The 20,653-nt window shown below is 42.9% G+C and overlaps 1 protein-coding gene across 3 annotated transcripts in view; it reads left to right on the top strand.

The window, feature by feature from the left end:
* The window catches only part of PAQR8 (progestin and adipoQ receptor family member 8), an 89,911-nt gene extending 72,832 nt beyond the window's left edge, over window positions 1–17,079 (top strand). For all 3 annotated transcript variants that reach the window (XM_088023943.1, XM_028097546.2, XM_028097545.2), the window contains one exon: window positions 15,781–17,079. In XM_088023943.1, coding sequence (XP_087880069.1) covers window positions 15,811–16,875 — 1,065 coding nt within the window. In that variant the 5' untranslated portion in view covers window positions 15,781–15,810 and the 3' untranslated portion in view covers window positions 16,876–17,079. The remainder of the gene's footprint in view (window positions 1–15,780) is intronic.
* The last annotated feature ends 3,574 nt before the right edge of the window (window positions 17,080–20,653 follow it).

Below are 20,653 nucleotides of genomic sequence, written 5' to 3'. Positions count from 1 at the left end.
TGGGCATCGGGAGTATTATGGTTGGGAAGGAGGAGCTTCAAATCTGAGATCTTGGAGCTAAAGCCATCCTGAGTGATAAACAGTCACTACCTTGGTAGAGAAATTGCAGTCTAGGCAAGTGGGCAGTTGCCATGTAATGGAGAGGAAAACTGGAACTACCGCATAGTTTATAGTTACTGATCTGAACTTTGTTCAGACTTTTTTTTTTTTAAGATTTTATTTATTTATTTGACAGAGAGAGACACAGCGAGAGAGGGAACACAAGCAGGGGGAGTGGGAGAGGGAGAAGCAGGCTTCCCGCAGAGCAGGGAGCCCGATGCGGGCCTCGATCCCAGGACCTTGGGATCATGACCTGAGCCGAAGGCAGATGCTTAACCGACTGAGCCACCCAGGTGCCCCATGAACTTTTCAGACTTTTCAAACAGAAGCTCCTCTCTGGAATGACTAATGATTTTTAACTGCACTGGCTACTGATTATGAATTATTACTCCATGTTGTAGAAAAGGTTACAATGGGAAGTGGAGAGGGGTCTTCAAGGATACCCTTCAGAGAGTCCTCCTGGAAAGTCCTAGGAGAGGAGGCTCTGGATAACACACCTAGGATGTTACAGGGAGCCAGGATTCCTCATCTGTTATCAGGTCGGAGACACACAGACACTCAGCATCTCATCCAGCTCTTCTTTTTCCATTCATGTTTGCACGACTTTCTTTTTCTGAGACACGGGTAGCTGGCTCTTGGGACACAGAACTCAGAAGCAATAGGGCCTGCCCCTACTTTAAGGGCTGATTTGGTTTAGGGCTTTGAATAGATCACTTAAATTCTTTGTGCCTGTTACAATCAAGTAACAGAAACTTAAATAAATAAATAAAATTAATGTCTTGAATAACGTCCTTGTGCAATTTAATGAATTTCACCATTTAATGTAAAGGAAGACGTATGTACAACCAGTTACAACATAATGCTGAGGGGGTATAACAGGACATGACTAATTCTGCTCGAGGCTGTTGCTAAACTGCACAGAAGAGGTTATATCTGAGCCAGAATGTGGCTTTGTCAGGCATAGAGAGGGGTGCAATTAACACTGGCGAAGTGTGTGGCTTGTTCAGGGAACCAGGACAGTCTGTTCTGACTTCTATACAACAAGGATTAAAAAACAAACAAACAAACAAAACTAGGTCTCCTAATCTGTGAACTCCTGTTCCAATGTTATTTTACTTTATCTTTTTTTCTGCCTGGCCTCTCTCTTTCCTGCATCTTTGCTTAGGCATTCATTTTTTTTTTAATTTTATTTTATTATGTTAGTCACCATACAATACATCATTAGTTTTTGATGTAGTGATCCACGATTCATTGTTTTCATATAACACCCAGTGCTCCATGCAGTACGTGCCCTCCTTAATACCCATTACTGGGCTAACCCATCCCCCCCACCCCCCTCCCCTCTAAAACCCTCTGTTTGTTTCTCAGAGTCCATAGTCTCTCATGGTTCATCTCTCCCTCCGATTTCCACCCCCCTTCATTTTTCCCTTCCTTCTCCTGATGTCCTCCATGTTATTCCTTATGTTCCACAAGTAAGTGAAACCATATGATAATTGACTTTCTCTGCTTGACTTATTTCACTTAGCATAATCTCCTCCAGTCCCATCCATGTTGATGTAAAAGTTTGATATTCATCCTTTCTGGTGGCTGAATAATATTCCATTGTATATATGGACCACATCTTCTTTATCCATTCATCTGTTGAAGGGCATCTCAGCTCTTTCCACAGTTTGGCTATTGCGGACATTGCTGCTATGAACATTAGGGTGCATATGGCCCTTCTTTTCACTACATCTGTGTCTTTGGGGTAAATACCCAGGAGGGCAATTGCTGGGTCATAGGGTAGCTCTATTTTTTAATTTTCTGAGGCACCTCCACACTGTTTTCCAAAGTGGCTGTACCAACTTGCATTCCCACCAATAGTGTAAGAGGGTTCCCCTTTCTCCACAACCTCTCCAACATGTGTTGTTTCTTGCCTTGTCAATTTTTGCCATTCTAACCGGTGTAAGGTGGTATCTCAGTGTGGTTTTGATTTGAATTTCCCTGATGGCTAATGATGATGAACATTTTTTCATGTGTCTGTTAGCCATTTATATTGCTTAGGCATTCTTGAGCAAAAAGTACCAATGGTAAGAGGACATAGACCAAAAGTGAGCTGGTGGCTGGAAATCAGTTAACAGGTAGATGAACCACACACAGATAAACAACATCCAACTCAAATGTTGTTTCCTTTTGAAATACCTCACATTTTCATTATCGAAGATCTCACTGGTTTTACCTTTAGAAGCAAAAAGGGCCAAAAGGGGAATCTTATTTCACTTTGTCTTAAACAATTATCTATTGACACATGCTGGGCACCTTTACTCGGATAGTTGCTGATAGGAGAGAGAAAGGATAAATCAGTCAGTGTTTCATGTCTCAAGGAGCTTGCAACCCAATACATAGGAAAGACAAGGCTTTCTACACACACAGCAGTGAAATAGTGCTTGAGCCTGGATGTTCTGCTTACCAAACTTGTGGAATAGGTAGGTAAGTGTTCACGGAGAAAAGAAATCAAGGTGGCCTGGAGAAGGCTTCATGGTCAATGTGGAATTGAATTAAGGCCTTGAGGATATCAAAAGAGAAACTGAGAATTGAACCAACTTGCTTGATTCTTGGGAGCAAATAAGAAGTCCGGGCCTTGGGACTACCAACAGAGTGGACTGCATCAGCTGCAAAAAGGTTAACTTTTCATTGCTAGGGAAACTGCATTCCTTACAACCTGCTCCAACCTGGACTTAATTTGTTATCAGATTCTTCTATGGAAAGTGCATTTCCCAGGTTGACTTCCTGCCAGTGGAATCTGTGGTGCTCTTCAGGGTTCACCTGGGTTGGCCCCAGTCCCAGCAGGACTGCGGGTGGGTGATGAAGCTTCCTGCAGGCGAGAGGCTGGACCAAGCCGAGAGGCTGCGTTACTGTGCCAGACCGTACCTAACGAAGCCGGTAGTTACACTCTTAGGGAAAGTCTGGGGGGACTCCTGTCCCTAGGCATTAATTAAAAGGCATTTCAGACGGCAGAGCTTACCTCTACCCAAACAAGAAGTCTCTGAAGAAAAGCGAGCATCACACCCAGCTAACCTGTTGATGGACTTGGACTGTTCAATGTGTTCTAAACTGTTCCCAGCTCCCCGGAATCCTCCCACTAGAATTAAACACAGATACTATTTATTGCCTGTGGAAGGGGTGTTCTGTGCCTGTAATGATGCATTTGGAAAACAGTACCTGTTCAAGTGAGATGACCTGAGATGTGGGAAGTACAGGAAGTAGCAATAAAGAAAATGCAGGAATCCCAGCCAGAGGGCTCCAGCTGCAGAGGGAGAAAGTCACTAGGAGGAAATACGCTCTGTTCATCTTCCCCAGAGCACAGCAGCAAGTTAATGTGGTCTTTTCTTTCTCCTGTCAATATTATGGGGATGCACAGAGGAAGAGATTCAGAGGTGGAAAGGTCCCTGAACCCAGAAGGTGACATGTGTTTCTGGCTTATCTGTAGCACACAGGAGCACCTCATCTTTTTTACAGGCAGGGTTCAGCCATGTCAGGTTCCCACGTGGTCAGGGACTGACTGGCGTATTAAGGCCATGTGGATTTGTGTGCGATGACTAAGTCTTTAGACAATATTGCATATTATTGCCTTTTCCAATCTAAGAGAACATGATTGCCACCTTAACGTTAGATGTTACATACATTTTTTTCCCCTTCAAACTCTCCATGACCATTAGCTTACATTACAGATAGGTTGCTTCTAATAATAATTTTATTAGTATGGAATCCTAACTAGTCAAGCTCAAAATCCACAGAATAATGCAAGTAAGTGTTTTATTTCTTTGTAATGCTGGGGTATTTTGGGGGGGGTGGGATTAGGGAGAGTGTCTTAAAATCCATTGTACTAATTAATCATGTTTTACCAAGTTTTACATACTTATGTCAAATATTCCTATTTGTAGAATAGCAATAACCATTTCTCCAATTACAAAAGTAGTAAATGTTCATTGTTAAAAAGTACTGTAGTGAGGGGCGCCTGGTGGCTCAGTCGGTTAAGCATCCGACTCTTGATTTCGGCTCAGGTCATGATCTCAGGGCCTGGGACTGAGCCCCCACCTAAGGCTCTGTACTGAGTGTAGAGTCTGCTTGAGGATTTCTCTCTCCCTCTGCCCTTACCCACTCACGCATGCGCGTGCACGCTCTCTTTCTCTCAAAAATAAATCTTAAAAAAAAAAAACCTTCTGTAATGATAGTATCTACCTAGAAGAAAAGTAAAATTTTCCATAAACCCACCACTTAATAATGTCTGTATTAATGTTTTGATTATATGCAATCTCATACTTAACTCTGTGCTACATGTGTATGTTTACAAAAATGGGACATATTCTTTTAATTTGCTTCTTCCTTGTAACAATGTCTTTCATTCATTTTATTTATTCAGTAAATACCTGTTGAGCACCAACTATGTGCTAGTCAGTCCCTGTTCTAAGTGCAGGGGAGAATGCAGTGAAAAAAAACAAGGGAAAACACACATTTCACATGCATCTTTCTAGAACAATAATGTTAAATATCTACATAATTATTTTAACAGTTGCATAGTATTCTATTGTATAGATTTATCAGAATTTATGAAATCATCTCCCATTTTGGGATATTGAGATGTTATTTATGATTGTTAGGTTTTCTTAAATATGGAGAGACTATGCATTGACCATTTGTGAATCTGAATTCATGTCAAAATTATCTCTGCTAATAACAGGGTTCTGCTGGTAGTGCCACTTTAAAATGATTTTATAAACACTGATATGCTACGTGGCAGATGTGGCTACAAAGACCAATGTGGGCCCAGCAGCCTCTCATTTGAAGGGTGTCTGGAGATCCTGGAGGTGTTTCAGGCTGTTTGCAACTTCACATCTGTCTCCGTTAGGCCAAAGACTGCTCAAAAGCAAGGTTCCAGTCCTTATAAGTGGACCCTAACTTAGCATTTTGGCTGTTGTTTCTTCTCAACCCTTTATAGTTATGCAGTGATGTGTGATGCTGGGCTTCTATGGATTCTGGAAGCATTTCTTCTGCTCTCTTTGATGGAAATTGCCACTCTCTTGTTCTCTGTCCAACAACCAGCAGGCCACCTTCCTGCCATCTGTGTGAGCCCCCCACACAGTGACATGAGATGATGTCATAGGATCTGTTTGTTGGTGGTTTCAGCACACTGCTTGATCTTCCATACAAAGCAAAACATAGCCCAGATGAAGTGCAGAATTTTATAGCTTCTAGAGATTACAACCCTATTTTATGAACAAGGACACCAAGTATAGAGAGGTTGCGTGATTGGCCGAAAGTCCCATAGTTAGTGATAGAGCTGGAACAAGCAGTTGGGATTTCATTCATTCATTCATTCATTCATCCATTCATTCATTCATTTGAAAGAGAAAGAGCGAGCACATGCACGAGTGGGGGGAGGGGCAAAGTGAGGGAGAGAGAATCTCAAGCAGACTCCATGCTAAGCACGGAGCTCATCACAGGGCTCTATCCCATAACCCTGAGATCATGACCTGAGCAAAAATAAAAAATCAGACGCTTGACCAACTGAGCAACCCAGGCACCCCTAGAAGTTGGGATTTCTACATCCTCATTTGGTGCTTTTCTAGGGAGTCAGCTATTCCAAGATTGTGTTCCATTAAAGTAGGTAATAGACCAGGGAACACCATTGCTTTGAAGCACTTCTATTTGGCCTCCAGATACAATATCATCAGTACCAAACTCTATCTGTTTGCCAAACATGGAGCTTTTCATTTAATTCTCTACTTTGTTAATCAGGGAAGGACTTTTTAAGTAGCATGCTACAGACAGAGCAGAATTCAGTGACTATTCTCAATCTTGGTGTGCTTTCCTCCAACAGGCTGGTAAATGACCTTGGTCTTTAGGTTTATGATTGGAATGTCTCACCACACCAGTTCTGCAAAGCCAGCCATAACAAATGGTATGTTTCTAAGATGAAACAGGCCCACTGGGTTTATGATCACTTTACTTGGGTCATAGACCCACTTGGATTGTCTGATAGATTTCAGTCAGATTTTCTGGAAGTCACATTTTCTTCTCTTGGAGTCTGATTTACAAATAAACTCAGTGGCAAAGAAATAAGCTTTGTGATACTGATGGCTTTTGTAAGGCCAACTGCAAATTATCTTTGTTAATGGAGCAGAGCAGTTTTATAGCAGTATATCTGAAGTTGCATATCATCATTTTTGGGTTTGGACTTAGAGCGCAGTTTTTGAGGACATAATAGTTAAGAGCCCCAGACTCTAGGGCCAACTGCTTTGGGTTTACCTGCTGGCTCTGGGACTTATTGTGTAGCCTTAGGGAAGTTACTTAACCTCTCTGTGCTTCTATTTCCTCAACTGCAAAATGGGAATAATGACAATAGTACTAATGCCAGATAGTTGTTAGGAAGTTTAAATGAGCTAATATTTGCAAGGTACCTAGAATACTGTTGGGCATGTGATAAACACCATGTAAGTGTTTGTTATTATTATTATTCTGACATTTTCATTCCATTCAGTCATTTATTCAACAATTTATTGGAACATCTCCTATGTGCTAGGCACAGTGGTAGATGATAAAAGATTCTCAAGCCCTCAAAGGATCTCAATAGTTTAGTGGGCAGAGAATATAACAGGCTCACCTCAAAGATACTGTAGGTTTGGTTCCACACAACCAGGTAAAGTGAATACTGCAATCAGGTGAGTCAAATGACTTCTTTTGTTTCCTAGCACATATAAAAGTTGTATTTATATTATACTGTAGTCTGCTAAGTATACAATAGCATTATGTCTTTAAAAAAATAAAGTATATACCTTTATTTAAAAAAAAATCTTTGTTGCTGAAAAACGCTAATCATCATCTGAGCTTTCAGTGAGTCGTAATCTCTTTGCTGGTGGAGGGTCTTGCCTCCGTGTTGGTGGCTGCTGACTGATCAGGGTGGTGGTTCCTGAAGGCTGGGGTTTCTTAAAGGCAGTTTCTTAAAATAAGATAACAGTGAAGTCGGCCTCATCGATGGACTCTTCTATTCGTGAAGGATTTCTCTGTAGTGTGTGATTCTGTTTGAAAGTGTTGATATTTTGACCTCTTCCCATGGATGTTCTTAATGACATCTAGAATCATGAATCCTTTCCAGGAGGTTTTCAGTTTACTTTGCCCAGAGCCATCAGAGGAATCACTATCTATGGCCTTGTGAAATGTGAATTAAATAACATCTAATTTAATTTATGTTATAAATTTTATAATTTAATTTATAAATTATGGAATTTATTTATTTAAGATTTTTTACTTGTTCATTTGAGAGAGGCAGAGACAGAGCACAAGCAGGGGGAGAGTCAGAGGGAGAGGAAGAAGCAGACTCCCCGCTGAGTTGGGAGCCTGACATGGGGCTCAATCCCAGGACCTGGAGATCATGACCTGAGCCGAAGGCAGACGCCCAATGATCTGAGCCACCCAGGCGCCCCTAAATTATGGAATTTAATTAAGAATTAAATAATAAGACTTGAGAGTTGAAATTACTCCTGGGTGATCAGGTGCACTGTCAATGAGCAGTAATATTTTGAAAGGAATCCTTTTTTTTTTTTTTTTGAGTAGTAGGTCTCAATAGTGGGGTTAAAATATTCAGTAAACCATGTTATAAACAGATGTGCTATCATCCAGGCTTTGCTATTCCATTTATAGAGTACAGGGAAAGTAGACTGAGCATAATTCTTAAGGGACCTAGGTTTTTCAGAGTGGTCAATGCGCACTGGCTTCAACTTAAAATCACCAGCTGCATTAGCTTCTAACAAGAGAGTCAGATTGTCCTTTGAAGCTTTGGAGCCAGGCACTAACTTCTCTGTAGCTACGAAAGTCCTAAATGACATCTCCTTCCAAGAGAAGGCTGTGTCATCTACATTGAAAATTTATTTAGTTATTTAGTGTAGCCACCTTCATTAATTCTCTCAGCTAGACCTTCTGTGTAACCTGCTGCAGCTTCTACATCAGCACCTGCTGCTTCACCTTTTACTTTTATGTTATGGAGATGGCTTCTTTCCTGAAACCTCAAAACCAGCCTCTTCTCTTCCAAACTTTTCTTCTCCAGCTTCCTTACCTCTCTCAGCTTTCACAGAACTGAAGAGAGTTAAGGCGTTGCTCTGGATTAGGCTTTGGCTTAAGGAAATGTTGTGGCTGGTTTGATCTGTCCAGACCGCTGAAACTTTCTCTACATTGGCAATAAAGCTGTTTCACTTTCTTTTCATTTGTGTTTTCACTGAAGTAGCACTTTTGATTTCCTTTAAGAACTTCTCCTCTGCATTCACAACTTGGCTGTCTGGTGCAGGAGGCCTAGCTCTGGGCCTGTCTTGGCTTTCAACATGCCTTCTGCATAAAGCTTAATTATTTCTAGCTTTTGATTTAAAGTGAGAGTTGTGTGACTCCTTTCACCTGAATACTCAGAGGCCATTGTAGATTTATTAATTGGCCTAATTTCAATATTGTCATGTCTCAGGGGACAGGGAGGCCTAAAGAGGGGAAGAGAGACCTGGGATTGGCCAGTCTGTGGAGCAATCAACAGACACATTTATTAAGTTTGCAGTCTTATATGGGCACAGTACATGGTACCAAAACAAATACCATAGTAACAGCAAAGATCACTGATCAAAGATCACCATAACAAATGTGATAATAATGAAAAAGTTGGAAATATTACAAGAATTACCAAAATGTGACACAAAGTGAGCAAACGCTGTTGGAAAAATGGCACTGATAGACTTGCTAGATAGAGTGCTGCCACAAACCTTCATTTGTCAAAAATGCAGTATCTGGAGTGCCTGGCTGGCCCAGTCGGTAGAGCATGCAACTCTTGATCTTGGGGTTGTGAGTTTGAGTCCCACATTGGGTGAAGAGTTTACTTAAAAATAAAATCTTTTAAAAAATGCAGTATCTGCAAAGCACAATAAAGCAAAACACAGTAAAACAAGGTATGCCTGTAACGCAAACCAGGACACTGTAATTATACAGAAAGGAGAGTGCTATGGTGGGGGGTAGTGCAGTGGTGGTATAGGCAAAGAAGCACCTGAAAGGAAAGACTCCCCAGGGGAAATCTGAACTGGGGCATGAAGGATGAAGAGGAGTTGGCCAGTGGGCATCAGTGGTGGGCATTCCAGGCATGTACACAAGCACAAAGGCCTGAAAGAATGGCAGAATTAATGGAATACATAAAAAGTGTAGGCGATGGTTGGGAATAGTCATGGAGACACACAGGTAGGGACCAGAGGAAAGGCCTCCTATATCCTACAAAGGTGGCTGTAGGAGATAATCAGCACCCAAAGTAGGAAGTGGCCAGGCCACTTCTGAGCACCCACAGAGAGGGAACCCAGCAGGTGGAGGAGGTTGCAAGGAGCAGGAAGGGCAGTGGGCATACCTGGTATAAGCAGTTACATCTGTTACTAGGAGACTGGAGACTGGCCCAGGTGCCGCGCTGCTCATCCATCCATACAGCTCCTCTCCGAAAGTGAAATGGTTATTTATGGACACTTGACATTGTTTGCAGTATGCTTCCAGGGGACCACAACACTCACAGAAACAGGTCATTTCGTTGTTTTATTTAACGTTACTGAAAAGGAGATGCATTCTGGGTAGTTTTCACCCATCAAAACTAGGTAAACAAAACCAAACCTTAAAAATGCATACTTTGGTTGTGATTTCTTTTTAAGAAGAAAATGTAAATATATTTTTTTACTAAAATGTCAAATTATTGCTATGAACATAGGTTTTACCTGTTCTTCTCTTTCTATTTTTTCTTACAGTAATTATCTTTAATTTTTCTAAATCATCTTAAAGGAGCATCTGAAATAAAACTTTAAGATTGGACCCCTAAATAGTCCAAAACACGATGTAACATTTTTAACACTTTCTTATATAAACATTACCTGAATTCATGGTACAGATATCATACTCATATTATTAAAATAGAGTTAAATAATAGTTCATATTAAGATAGAACTTTAAATTCCAATTCCATTATAATCTGAGTCTAATGAAAGCTTTATAAAGCAGTTGGGGAAGGTATTATGAGGATTCGCAGAAATGAACCAAAAATTTTAAATTCCGTTTCAAAATCTGCATTAAAATCAAATACAAGACAGAAAAAATATATATTACTAAGTTAGAATCTTTTTGTGAGTTTTTAAAATATTTTACTAGTACTTTAATGTGCATGTTTTGTCTCTTCAAAGCGCTGTCCAACTACTGTCCATTTTTGTATTTATCCTCTTTTTATATTGAGAGATGGAAAGTCAGGAAATCACCTCCCACCCACCTTTATTCATGAAGAAAATTACGATGAGTAGTTTAATGTCTTGGGCATGATGGGGTTTTGGGATATAGGTGAGGTTCAACGGGGTGGAGTCCGGAGCCGAGGACTCCTGGTGTCAATTCCGCGCAGAGCAATGGAGCTGCCCTACGTGTGCCACTCACGACAGAAGCCCTATTCTTGAGACGTCTTTGGTGCAAAATGGTGGTTTATTAAAGCATGGAGACAGGACCCGTGGGCAGAAAGAGCTGCTGGCCCAGGGTCATAGGGGTGGCTGATTATATACCATGGGGTTGGGGAAGGTTAGGAAAAGGGAGGTTTCAAAAGGATTTTTGTATATTAAAGAACACTCACAGGATACCAGAGGCCTTGCCATTGTCAAGGTTGTTTACACCTCTAGTAAGGCATTAACATTAAGATAGTTGGGAACTCCCTGGAAGAATGTCACACATGTCCCACCCAGGAGTGGGGGGTGGGGGGAGGTTGCAGGCTGTCTGCTGACGCTTTGTCTTCAGCCAGCCTTCTGTTCCCTCATCAGACATGGCCACACAGCTAACTGAGGAGAGCAAATATGGAACAGCCAGACCCCCTGACTCCCAGACCATTATTTCTCTTTTCCCTTAACCTTGCTGAACAGAAGGAAATTGGTGCCATCTGTGTGGGCCAGAAGAACTGCTCATTCAGTAAATAATGAGCAGGTGTATAAATATTTTATATGCTGCATATCATTTTAGACATGGGAACTTGTATACTACACAGAACGGAGCTGGCCACGAACAGGGGAGTGAGTGGAGTAAACCAACGATCAGGACCCCAGGACAGAAGTGTGCTGGGGGAGGAAGGCCAGGGCAGATGGATGCTGGGGAGAGTCTTAAACCTGGCCTGGGGGTTAGGAAAAACTTCCTGGCAGAGCTCCTGGGCAGAACGTTGACGAGCTGGGGCTGCTGGACTGGAGGGCTGTCATTGTGTGCAGAAGCAGGCACTGGAGATAAAGAGTGTGGCACTTTTGGAAAAACTCCCAGTATCATCATCCAGGCCACCAACTGTGGCCTGGGGGTGTGGATCCTCTCCTGGGAGAGGAAGCTGGGAGTGGAAGGAGGTCAACAGAAGTAGGCCTGTTAAGGGCTTAGAGTTTGTGCTGTAAACAAGCAATGGTGAGCTGCTAGGGGTAGGTGGGGGAAGTGGTGATCAGACTTCCATTTTTAAACCATCACCCTGAAGTGCTTTGGAGAAGAGAGGGTCTGGGGGACATGAGGCAGGGGAACTTGAGGAGAAGAGGTGAGTTATGACACTGCTGTTATCCTCTGCCTAAGTTCATTGTGAAGGCCTGAATAGAGAGCAGTAGAAATAGAAAGAATGAATGGATTCCAGAAATGTTCCGATAAAATCAACCGACCCTAAATGACTGATCAGATGTAGGCGAAGGGTCAGATCTGGGTTGAAGAAGTTGAAGATGTTGAATTTGAAGTGCCTGTGGAATATTCAGTTGGAAATCCAGAGCCACTGGATAATTGAATCCAGATTTCAGGGAAGATCTGGCTGCAGATGTATGTGTGGGAATCATCTGATACAGGTGCTAGCTGAAGCCAAGGCTGTGGGAGAAGTACCTGCATGAGAGGGACTGTGGATGTGGAAAAGGGAGCAGATGGTGGACCCCTCGGAACACCACTGTTGACAGGGGTGGTGGGACAAAAAAAAAAAAACAAAAAACAGGCAAGACCAGAGAGTATTGTATCACTTAAGCCAAGGAGGGGGCATTGGTCAGCAGTATGAATCCCCACAGCTCAGGTGAGACAAGGATTGAGCAAGCTAGCAGCTTTCTGCAACATCAAATCTAAACTTCCCCTAATGCCATGGCACCTACCCCACTCGTGGCCTTATTACTCCCCAACAGCCCCTCTGCTTATGGACCCACAAAGAAGCCACTGCATTCCCTCACTCATATTCACCCCTCTCCCAGAATGCCCTGCTCCTCACCCCTTCACGTGTCTTAGCCCCAGCATGCCCCAAATGCTCTGCTCTGGAGACTTGTTTGTATTTCACTCTACTTAACACCCAATTATATGCAGTCTGGTGGTATTGGCTACAGATTCATGAAGTGTGAATCTTCTTGTAGGCTGTTTGAGGTAAGGGTCTTATTTTTATTCTTCCTTCGTGGCCTTTGTAGTCTGCGGTATCGTTGAGCAGACTGTCTTTGCTCTGGAAGAGCTCTCTGGTTGATCCAAATAGGACTTGAGCTTAGCCAGTTCATGAGAATTCTTCAAGAAGATGACCTTTTGGCTGTCTCAGCAGAAGAGCTGGAGCATACCCTGTGCACAAGAGATCATTCTAAGGTAACATCTTGGTTGACTGATGGCCACATCAGCTCAGGGAGGAGTGCATGGGGACAGAGGCCAGGAATGAAGGGGAGACCCTTACTCAGAGCCAGCACCAGGATGGCTGGAGATGTGTGCCTGCACCAACATCATGAGGCCAATATGTAGTTTCCTCCCAGACAGGCTCTCAAACTTGACAGCGGGCCCTTTGAAGCCTATTTCTAGAAGCACAGCACACTCTGGCCCAGTGAAAGTAGTGCTGTCTATGGGGGTGACCACTGAACAGGAGTTTCTGAAGTTAATGATACAAAAATTACACCCTATCACCACTGCTGTGTCTGTGGTGGCTGCTCTCAGATGAAGGGAAGATTTTATGGCAGGGGAAGGGGCAGTTGCTAAGCACAGGACAAAAAAAGAATCCTTTCTCTTTCTGAGCATTAGTTTAGAATTTTTCATGACCTGCCCTTCCAAAGAGGAATTTAGATCCTTTTCACCCACAGATAGATGACCTAGATCTTGGTAGCATTCTCATCACTGACAGAGATGAGGGATCGTATCTTGAGTCAGAGGCCATTATGGTAGTGCCGCAGCAACAACCAGGTCTCTCTGTGGGTATGGGGCTGCACACTCCAGAGGATGGAGTTATTAAGGAGACCCTGAGGCTGGTGTGGCGGCATTTTAAAGATCCTTGGAAAAGAAAGCCTCATTTGCAGGAGAAATAATGATTCTGCCAATTTTTTTTCCTGTGCATCCTTTCCTTTGAAGCAACCTCTCCTTGTTTATTTTCTGTAAGTATGAGAGATGTAGAAATCATTTTCTGAAAAGAACTTGTCCACATAAAGCCATGAGGTGAGGCTGGTAATATGAAGACTGGAGGAACTCTTGGGGTCAGAGCTCTGCAGACGGGGCTTTCTGGAAAATGACAATAAAGCAGCATCATGATCTGTCCTTTCTCCCTCAGAACAGACAGATGCCAGTTGCTTCCCAGGTCTGCATCGTGCTCGGTTCCAACCATTAGGCAACCAAAACCCAAGTTTTCAGTCCTTAGAAATTCGCTTGTGTTACTGGTTTGTAAGAACTTGCTATTGTCCTAGACACCCTATTTTGAGGAGACAAACATGAGCAGAAATCCTGCAGTCATGTGTTATTTAACTTTGGATGTGGAATTGTCTCTAACTGGTTTGGTCACCCAGAGATGATGGAAACACCCTTGATCTTAGATGGCAATGCTATGGTGGGGCCTACCCGGGAGTATCATTAGGGATTCTTTCCTCTACAGTTCATATCCCCCAGTGACTCACCTCTGTTTCTCCCAACCACAAAATCACACCAATATTTCTGTCTGATTTCCTCTCCACTTCACAAGAGATGTGCCTATATCTAAAGAATAGAGCTCTTTAATTCCCCAGAGTCCAACAAAGCCTAGCTCCCCCAAGCCACATGCTTCTCGGCCAGTAGCCACGGGACAACTTGAAACATTGTCCCGTGTCCCAGGCCCAGTCATGCAATGGGTCCACTTGATTCTGGGGCCAGCATATTCCACCTGTTCCCACCTTCCCGAACCTTTCCCTTACCCCTGCTGTGCTCTGTCACTAACAACCACAGGAGGTCAATTGGAGGAGTCTCCCATCTAGAACTCAACTCCCAGGCTCTTGGATTCCCCCTGCTGGCTGACAGTGGAAGCACTGCTTAACTTTTTCTCTTTTTCTGTTTTAAAAAATTAAGGTATTCTGATGACTGTTTTCTTTCTCTCAGCACCCCCCCTCTTTTTGTCCTTCTGACTCCATAATCCTTAGTAAGCATTTTGTACTTTAGAGTCTCGCATTTAACTATCACAACCACTCATACAGTATGTAGAATTATTACTCCCATTTTACAGATGAAGAAACTGAAGCCTAGATAGCTCTGTAACTTGCCCAAGGTTACCCAGGAAGTGGTCCTAAACCAAGGACTGAGTCCACATCTCCCTGAACTTTTTTTCCCATCTTATTAATTTTCATGCCCTGCATTTTAGACCTAATATTTTTTCCTTTTCAATATTAAGAAATGTGAGTAGGAAGATTAAATTTTCTTCACTAAAATTAGTAATGCCTTGAGAAGCACTTGCTGTATCTCTCCCAGCAGAAGGGCTCTGAAGTGAGGGGGCCATTTAGATAAAACAATCAAGTTTTGAACTTTTCTGAAGAAAAGAGGCTGGGAAATACGAAGTACAGAAGGTAGCTGTATATATGCTGAAAATCCATTTCTTTACCCAAGAAATTCACATGAAAATTTGCAGCAGCTATCTTGTGAAATTTTTTATGAAATTACTGCTATGCTCATCTGGCTCATCTGTATCATGTAAAAATTCCAAGTGTAGGGTAAGTAAGCATTTTTGAGGTCTGAAATTCATTGAGTACTGATTTAGGTACCCAGGAGAGACAAATCCAAAACTACTTACCTTCCAGAGCATAATTTAAAAAGAAAAGAAAACCAATCTTTACAATTAGATTTTATGTTAAGTTTAGGCCATGCGTTAATTTTAACTGTTAAAGTATTTCCCAGAATATGTATTGGTCTTTACCAACCAAATTCATGACTCATTTGCCTGTCTTTCCTTTGAAGTTCAAGTTAACTATTGCTTATCTCAGAATTTCAAGTTACTGGTGAACTTAGTGGCTATTTTAAGATTAGGTGCTCAAGAAATGTAGGCTATCGTTAGTACCATCAATATAATTTTTATATTTCCATATAATATCTCATACTACTAGAGCCTGATGACTACATTGTAATAACATCTAGGAAACTTCAAAGCCTCTAAAGGCACCGTTACTTACCCTGTGGCTATCATTACATCTTACTAGATAGGACTTTGCTTCACACCGCCCTGGGTAGCAGAGACGAAACCAGAACCTTCAGGTGGGAAGGGATCTTTGTCCAACAATTGAGTACCGATGAGACAAAGATGAGGCTCAGAGAAGCTGTCTGCGGCTCCCGGGCTCCCACTAGAAGCACTAAGCAGCCCCACAGCCCTTGCCGCCGCGCCTCCGAGCGCCTGCCCCCGGTGTGCCGATTCTCCTGTGTTCTCTGCAGGTCGCCCCGCCGTCCGCCGCGCCGGCAGGCATGACGACCGCCATCTTGGAGCGCCTGAGCACGCTGTCGGTGAGCGGGCAGCAGCTGCGCCGCCTGCCCAAGCTCCTGGAGGACGGCCTTCCCAAGATGCCCTGCACTGTCCCCGAGACCGACGTGCCCCAGCTCTTCCGGGAGCCCTACATCCACACCGGCTACCGCCCCACGGGCCACGAGTGGCGCTACTACTTCTTCAGCCTCTTTCAGAAGCACAACGAGGTGGTCAACGTGTGGACCCACTTGCTGGCCGCCCTGGCCGTGCTCCTGCGATTCTGGGCCTTCGCCGAGGCCGAGGCCTTGCCGTGGGCCTCCACGCGCTCGCTGCCCCTGCTCCTCTTCATCCTGTCGTCGATCACTTACCTCACATGCAGCCTTCTGGCCCACCTGCTGCAGTCCAAGTCGGAGCTCTCGCACTACACCTTCTACTTTGTGGACTACGTGGGCGTGAGCGTCTACCAGTACGGCAGTGCCTTGGCGCACTTCTTCTACAGCTCCGACCAGGCCTGGTACGAGCTGTTCTGGCTCTTCTTCTTGCCGGCAGCTGCCTTCTGCGGCTGGTTGTCTTGCGCTGGCTGTTGCTATGCCAAGTACCGCTACCGCAGGCCTTACCCGGTCATGAGGAAGATCTGTCAAGTGGTGCCGGCGGGGCTGGCCTTCGTCCTAGACATCAGCCCCGTGGCACACCGCGTGGCCCTGTGCCACCTGGCTGGGTGCCAGGAGCAGGCGGCCTGGTACCACACCCTCCAAATCCTCTTCTTCTTGGTCAGCGCCTACTTCTTCTCCTGCCCAGTGCCTGAGAAGTACTTCCCGGGTTCCTGTGACATTGTGGGCCATGGGCATCAGATCTTCCACGCCTTTCTGTCTGTCTGTACGCTCTCCCAGCTGGAGGCCATCCTTCTGGACTACCAAGGGCGGCAGGAGATCTTTCTGCAGCGCCATGGCCCCCTGTCTGTCTACATGGCCTGTCTTTCTTTCTTCTTCTTGGCGGCCTGCAGCGCTGCCACTGCAGCCCTCCTGAGACACAAAGTCAAGGCCAGACTGACAAAGAAAGATTCCTGAGACTGGCAGGTGGGGTGAGGTGTGGAGGCAGGCTGTCGTGATTTGGGGAAAACTCAGTACAACAATAGGAGTTGACTTTTTGTTTTTAAGAGTTGCTTTTAAATTAACACATGTTTCCAAGGGTATGCTATGGAATTGGAAAGCCAAAGGATTCAAGAATTTTGTTGTTAATAGTTGTTGCTAATAAAAGGAGTATTACTTTTCCCTCTGTGTCATAGCCTTACAAGATACAGGAAAGGAAGGGACATTGGCTGGGATTCAAAGGACACTGAACTAAGGATGATCTTTCTGCCTGAAAATTTAGTGGAATTCTGACTTTGGCCTGCAGGGGCAAGTCCTGGAGCTAAAGGGATAACAAAGTTGGACTGGAAAGTAAGTACGTGGCTAGTCCACACCGTATTGGAATGACCATCCTACTATATTGGTTTTTGGTAATTGAGTAAACTGACCCAAGAACTTGATTTCATTTGGATTTCAGATGATCCAGGGTGGAGAAGTCAGAATCTTCAAGATGATTCAGTGAAACCCTTAGACATAATGAATTACTCGGTTCATCTGAGTTCTGGTCCCTTCTGTCTTGCCCACTCTGACACTGACCCTTTTCTCGGGATGACGTCTGCCTGGCTGTTTTCTCTACTCCCATCTGTACCTTGCATGGTAATATAGAGGACTATGAAGTCGTCATATTTCCAGGAAATGCTTGGATCTATATGGACATTCAGGAAGCTTATTTTCACATACTACTACATGGTACTAGAAAGTACAGTGCCGAGAGCCATCAGGAGGCCCAGCCAACAAGTGTGGATACTGTTTTGTGTCATGAGACCCTTCTGTTTTATACCTGTGGACTGCAGTACTTGAGATCAACCAGGGCTGCCTTACAGGCCAGAAAATCTGGGGCTTGTGCTAGGGAGTTTTCTCCAGATTCGGATGAGCATGTTTAAAAACAAAAAACAAAACAAACAAACAAAAAAACCCTAATAGAGTGAATTGGTTCTGGTCCTTCTAGGGATCTGATTATTTCAAGAGGATCCCAAGGTCCAGCCTCTTAACTAGATGCTGCCATGTAAAGGACCCACATAATTACCCTAGTTCGGGCTCCTCAGGCAGGAGGTTATGCCCCAACTTAGAGCTGAATCCTTAAAATAATCAAGCCCCAGGACAGATGAGCATGTGTGATCATTGTGGGTTGGTCCCTGAAGGCTCCTTTGGGTAAGAATGGTGAACCAGATACCCTGTAGCTAGAATTTTCTGTTGCCCAGTAGCTTGTGTGGGATAAGTGGTACTTGTGATTGATGTGTTCTGGTCACACAGCCCTCTCTCAGGACCGATTTTATGTACTAATCCAGCGAAAGGGGCTGTGTTGATGGAGGAGCCATGGAAGTCTTCTCAGAGGCTATGTTTCCTATCAGTATAAGATCCCTTTTACTACAAAGAGAAGTACTTTGTTTTCACTCCAATTTGATGAATTTCTTCTATTAATAGGTTATTTTATCTTCAGGTCTTTGTTTTCTTCCTTTCTCCGAGCGATTTGTGGATTTTGTGCCTTATAAATGGAAACATACGAACACTTAATAGATGGCCATGTGGAATTTTCAGTTTTGGGTTATTGGGATAAGAAAAAAAAGAATGCATTGCTTTTGAACCAGTGGGTGAAAGAAACGTCAGAAAACCAGAATTACTTATAAATCAAAGGCACTGTCAACCAAAACAAACAAACAAACAAACAAAGATGCTGTCAGTTTGCATTTGGCAAAACAAAATAAGACAAAAAAAAACAGAGCCTCAACTGAAGCTTTCCTATAATCTTCATGTCAAGAAAGCATATGTCTTGTCTGCTACATGGATTTCCTAGATGGATTTCTCTGTTAATCCTTAAATACCTGAACTTCTGTGCTACCCAAGTGTCTTACATAAGCTTCTGGTGTCTAGGCCAAATTCATCACAAATAAAGTTGGCAAAACTGAAGCCAGTTGAACTAAACAAGGGAATGAGGGAGTTGTACAAACACATTGCAAGAAGAGGGTCAGTTTAAAATGGGGACTAGAAAATGTTTGAAATGTTCATTTTTATGGATTCAAAGACTGTATTCTTCTAAAAGTTGGGAGGAAAGTGTAAGTCAGGCTTTTGAACATGGTGGTGGTCCTGCTGGACAGAGATCTTCAGGCCAAATGCAGGTATTTTTTAGAAAATAAGAAATAGGGCAGCAACAGCGATCTTTAAATGTAGTCAACAGACCATGGTCAGCTGACCCACTCTAAACGGTCTGTGACAAGTTTAGATAGGTGAAACTCTTTAAGATATTGCCATGAAATTATTACTCTAATTTACACCATGTATTGGTCCAAGTGATAGGAAATTTTTAAAAAATAGTTTTTCACCAGAGATATTTGAGAGCATTGGGGACTAAGTATCGAATTAAAATACCAGTGTCATAAAAAACAAACAAACAAAATAATCAGTGTCTCATTAGAAATATATAAGCATAGGAAATGCAAATGTTTTAAGTTACTCAGACTTTTGAGGGACTAAATACTCCTTTTAGAACATTTTCATTAAAATGAGTGTATCAGCAAGGAACAGACCTAGTTTATTTAAAAGAAATAAGTATTTGATAAAGGAGATGATTGTTTTACTCCCCCATAGCCTCCCCTACAGTTGACATCTGGAAATTCTGCCAGTTCTCTCTATATTAAAACGTAAATGCCTCTGGAAAACCTAAACTATCAGTCATTTACATCTTGTGAATAAAAATTCTGATTGAGTTGTATGAGGCCCTACTCAGGATAAGGAGATGGGGCATCAGGACGCAGCCGACTGGGGACATATTTGCCTATTTCCCTCTTGCCTAGTACTTTCTGACTTATATTTACTAATGAGCTAATGTCAGTACTCCTCAGGTGTTAAAGTTTCATTTCCCACCTCGGCTAAAAGCACTTCACTGAATAACAATATTCTCAGTCCTCTATTGGAAGCCTGAAATAGTAGGAGCTGAGTTTGTGGAATGAAGGTAGCTCATTCCTGACTCCTATCCACAAATGGTACCTTAATACTTAGCAGGTTCTTCAGATGCTGCACTGTAGGTTCAAGTGGACCCTCCAGATGGCGCTCATGTCTTACTCAGCGTGGCTATTGTAGCCAAGTCTTTGGGCTATTAATTGTATGGGTCCTAGGGTTTGGTTGATTGCTTGGCAAAGAAAAAATGGAACTATTTTAATATAAATCTACTTACACGAATGACCATTAAACAGATTTTGTATATATGGATTGCTGTACCGTCAACAACTATCTTGTTTCTTTGACAAGGCCTACCTTAAAGGTTTTATCTAGACAAACATTGCCAGGAGGAGGAGGTCAGGACAATTTATATCCACCTAGAAGTAGGAAAGTACAAAATCTTTAAAAATCTCCATACCCCAGCACCCCAAATATACACACACACCCTAAATCCCCACTTGTGAAAAGATCATATTGCCACCCCTACCCCACAAAAAGTATGGAGTTGATTTCTCTGAGGATTTCCATCTAATTGAATAAATACTTCTAGTTTCATGGGAAATAGTGTTAAATGTTTTCAAAATTTTGAATTGATGTACAATTTTTGTTTTTAAAATACAAAACTTATGAATTATAATTGCACTATAATAGCTACCATAATGAATGTGTTGTGATATGTGGCACCTATCTACCAAAGGATTTTGTAGCCTGTTATATTTAATAGCTGTGAAGAAAAAAGTCATTCTCCAGACTGCTCCAGCTTCAAGCCATAGTACTGTCA

Source organism: Eumetopias jubatus, unplaced genomic scaffold, assembly GCF_037043125.1.
Source record: "Eumetopias jubatus isolate StellerSeaLion01/CBP00866 unplaced genomic scaffold, mEumJub1_p1.0 scaffold_6, whole genome shotgun sequence".
NCBI classification, from domain to species: domain Eukaryota; kingdom Metazoa; phylum Chordata; class Mammalia; order Carnivora; family Otariidae; genus Eumetopias; species Eumetopias jubatus.
The sequence above is the reverse complement of the archived record's forward strand: the minus strand, read 5'-3'. Positions and strand labels throughout refer to the sequence as shown.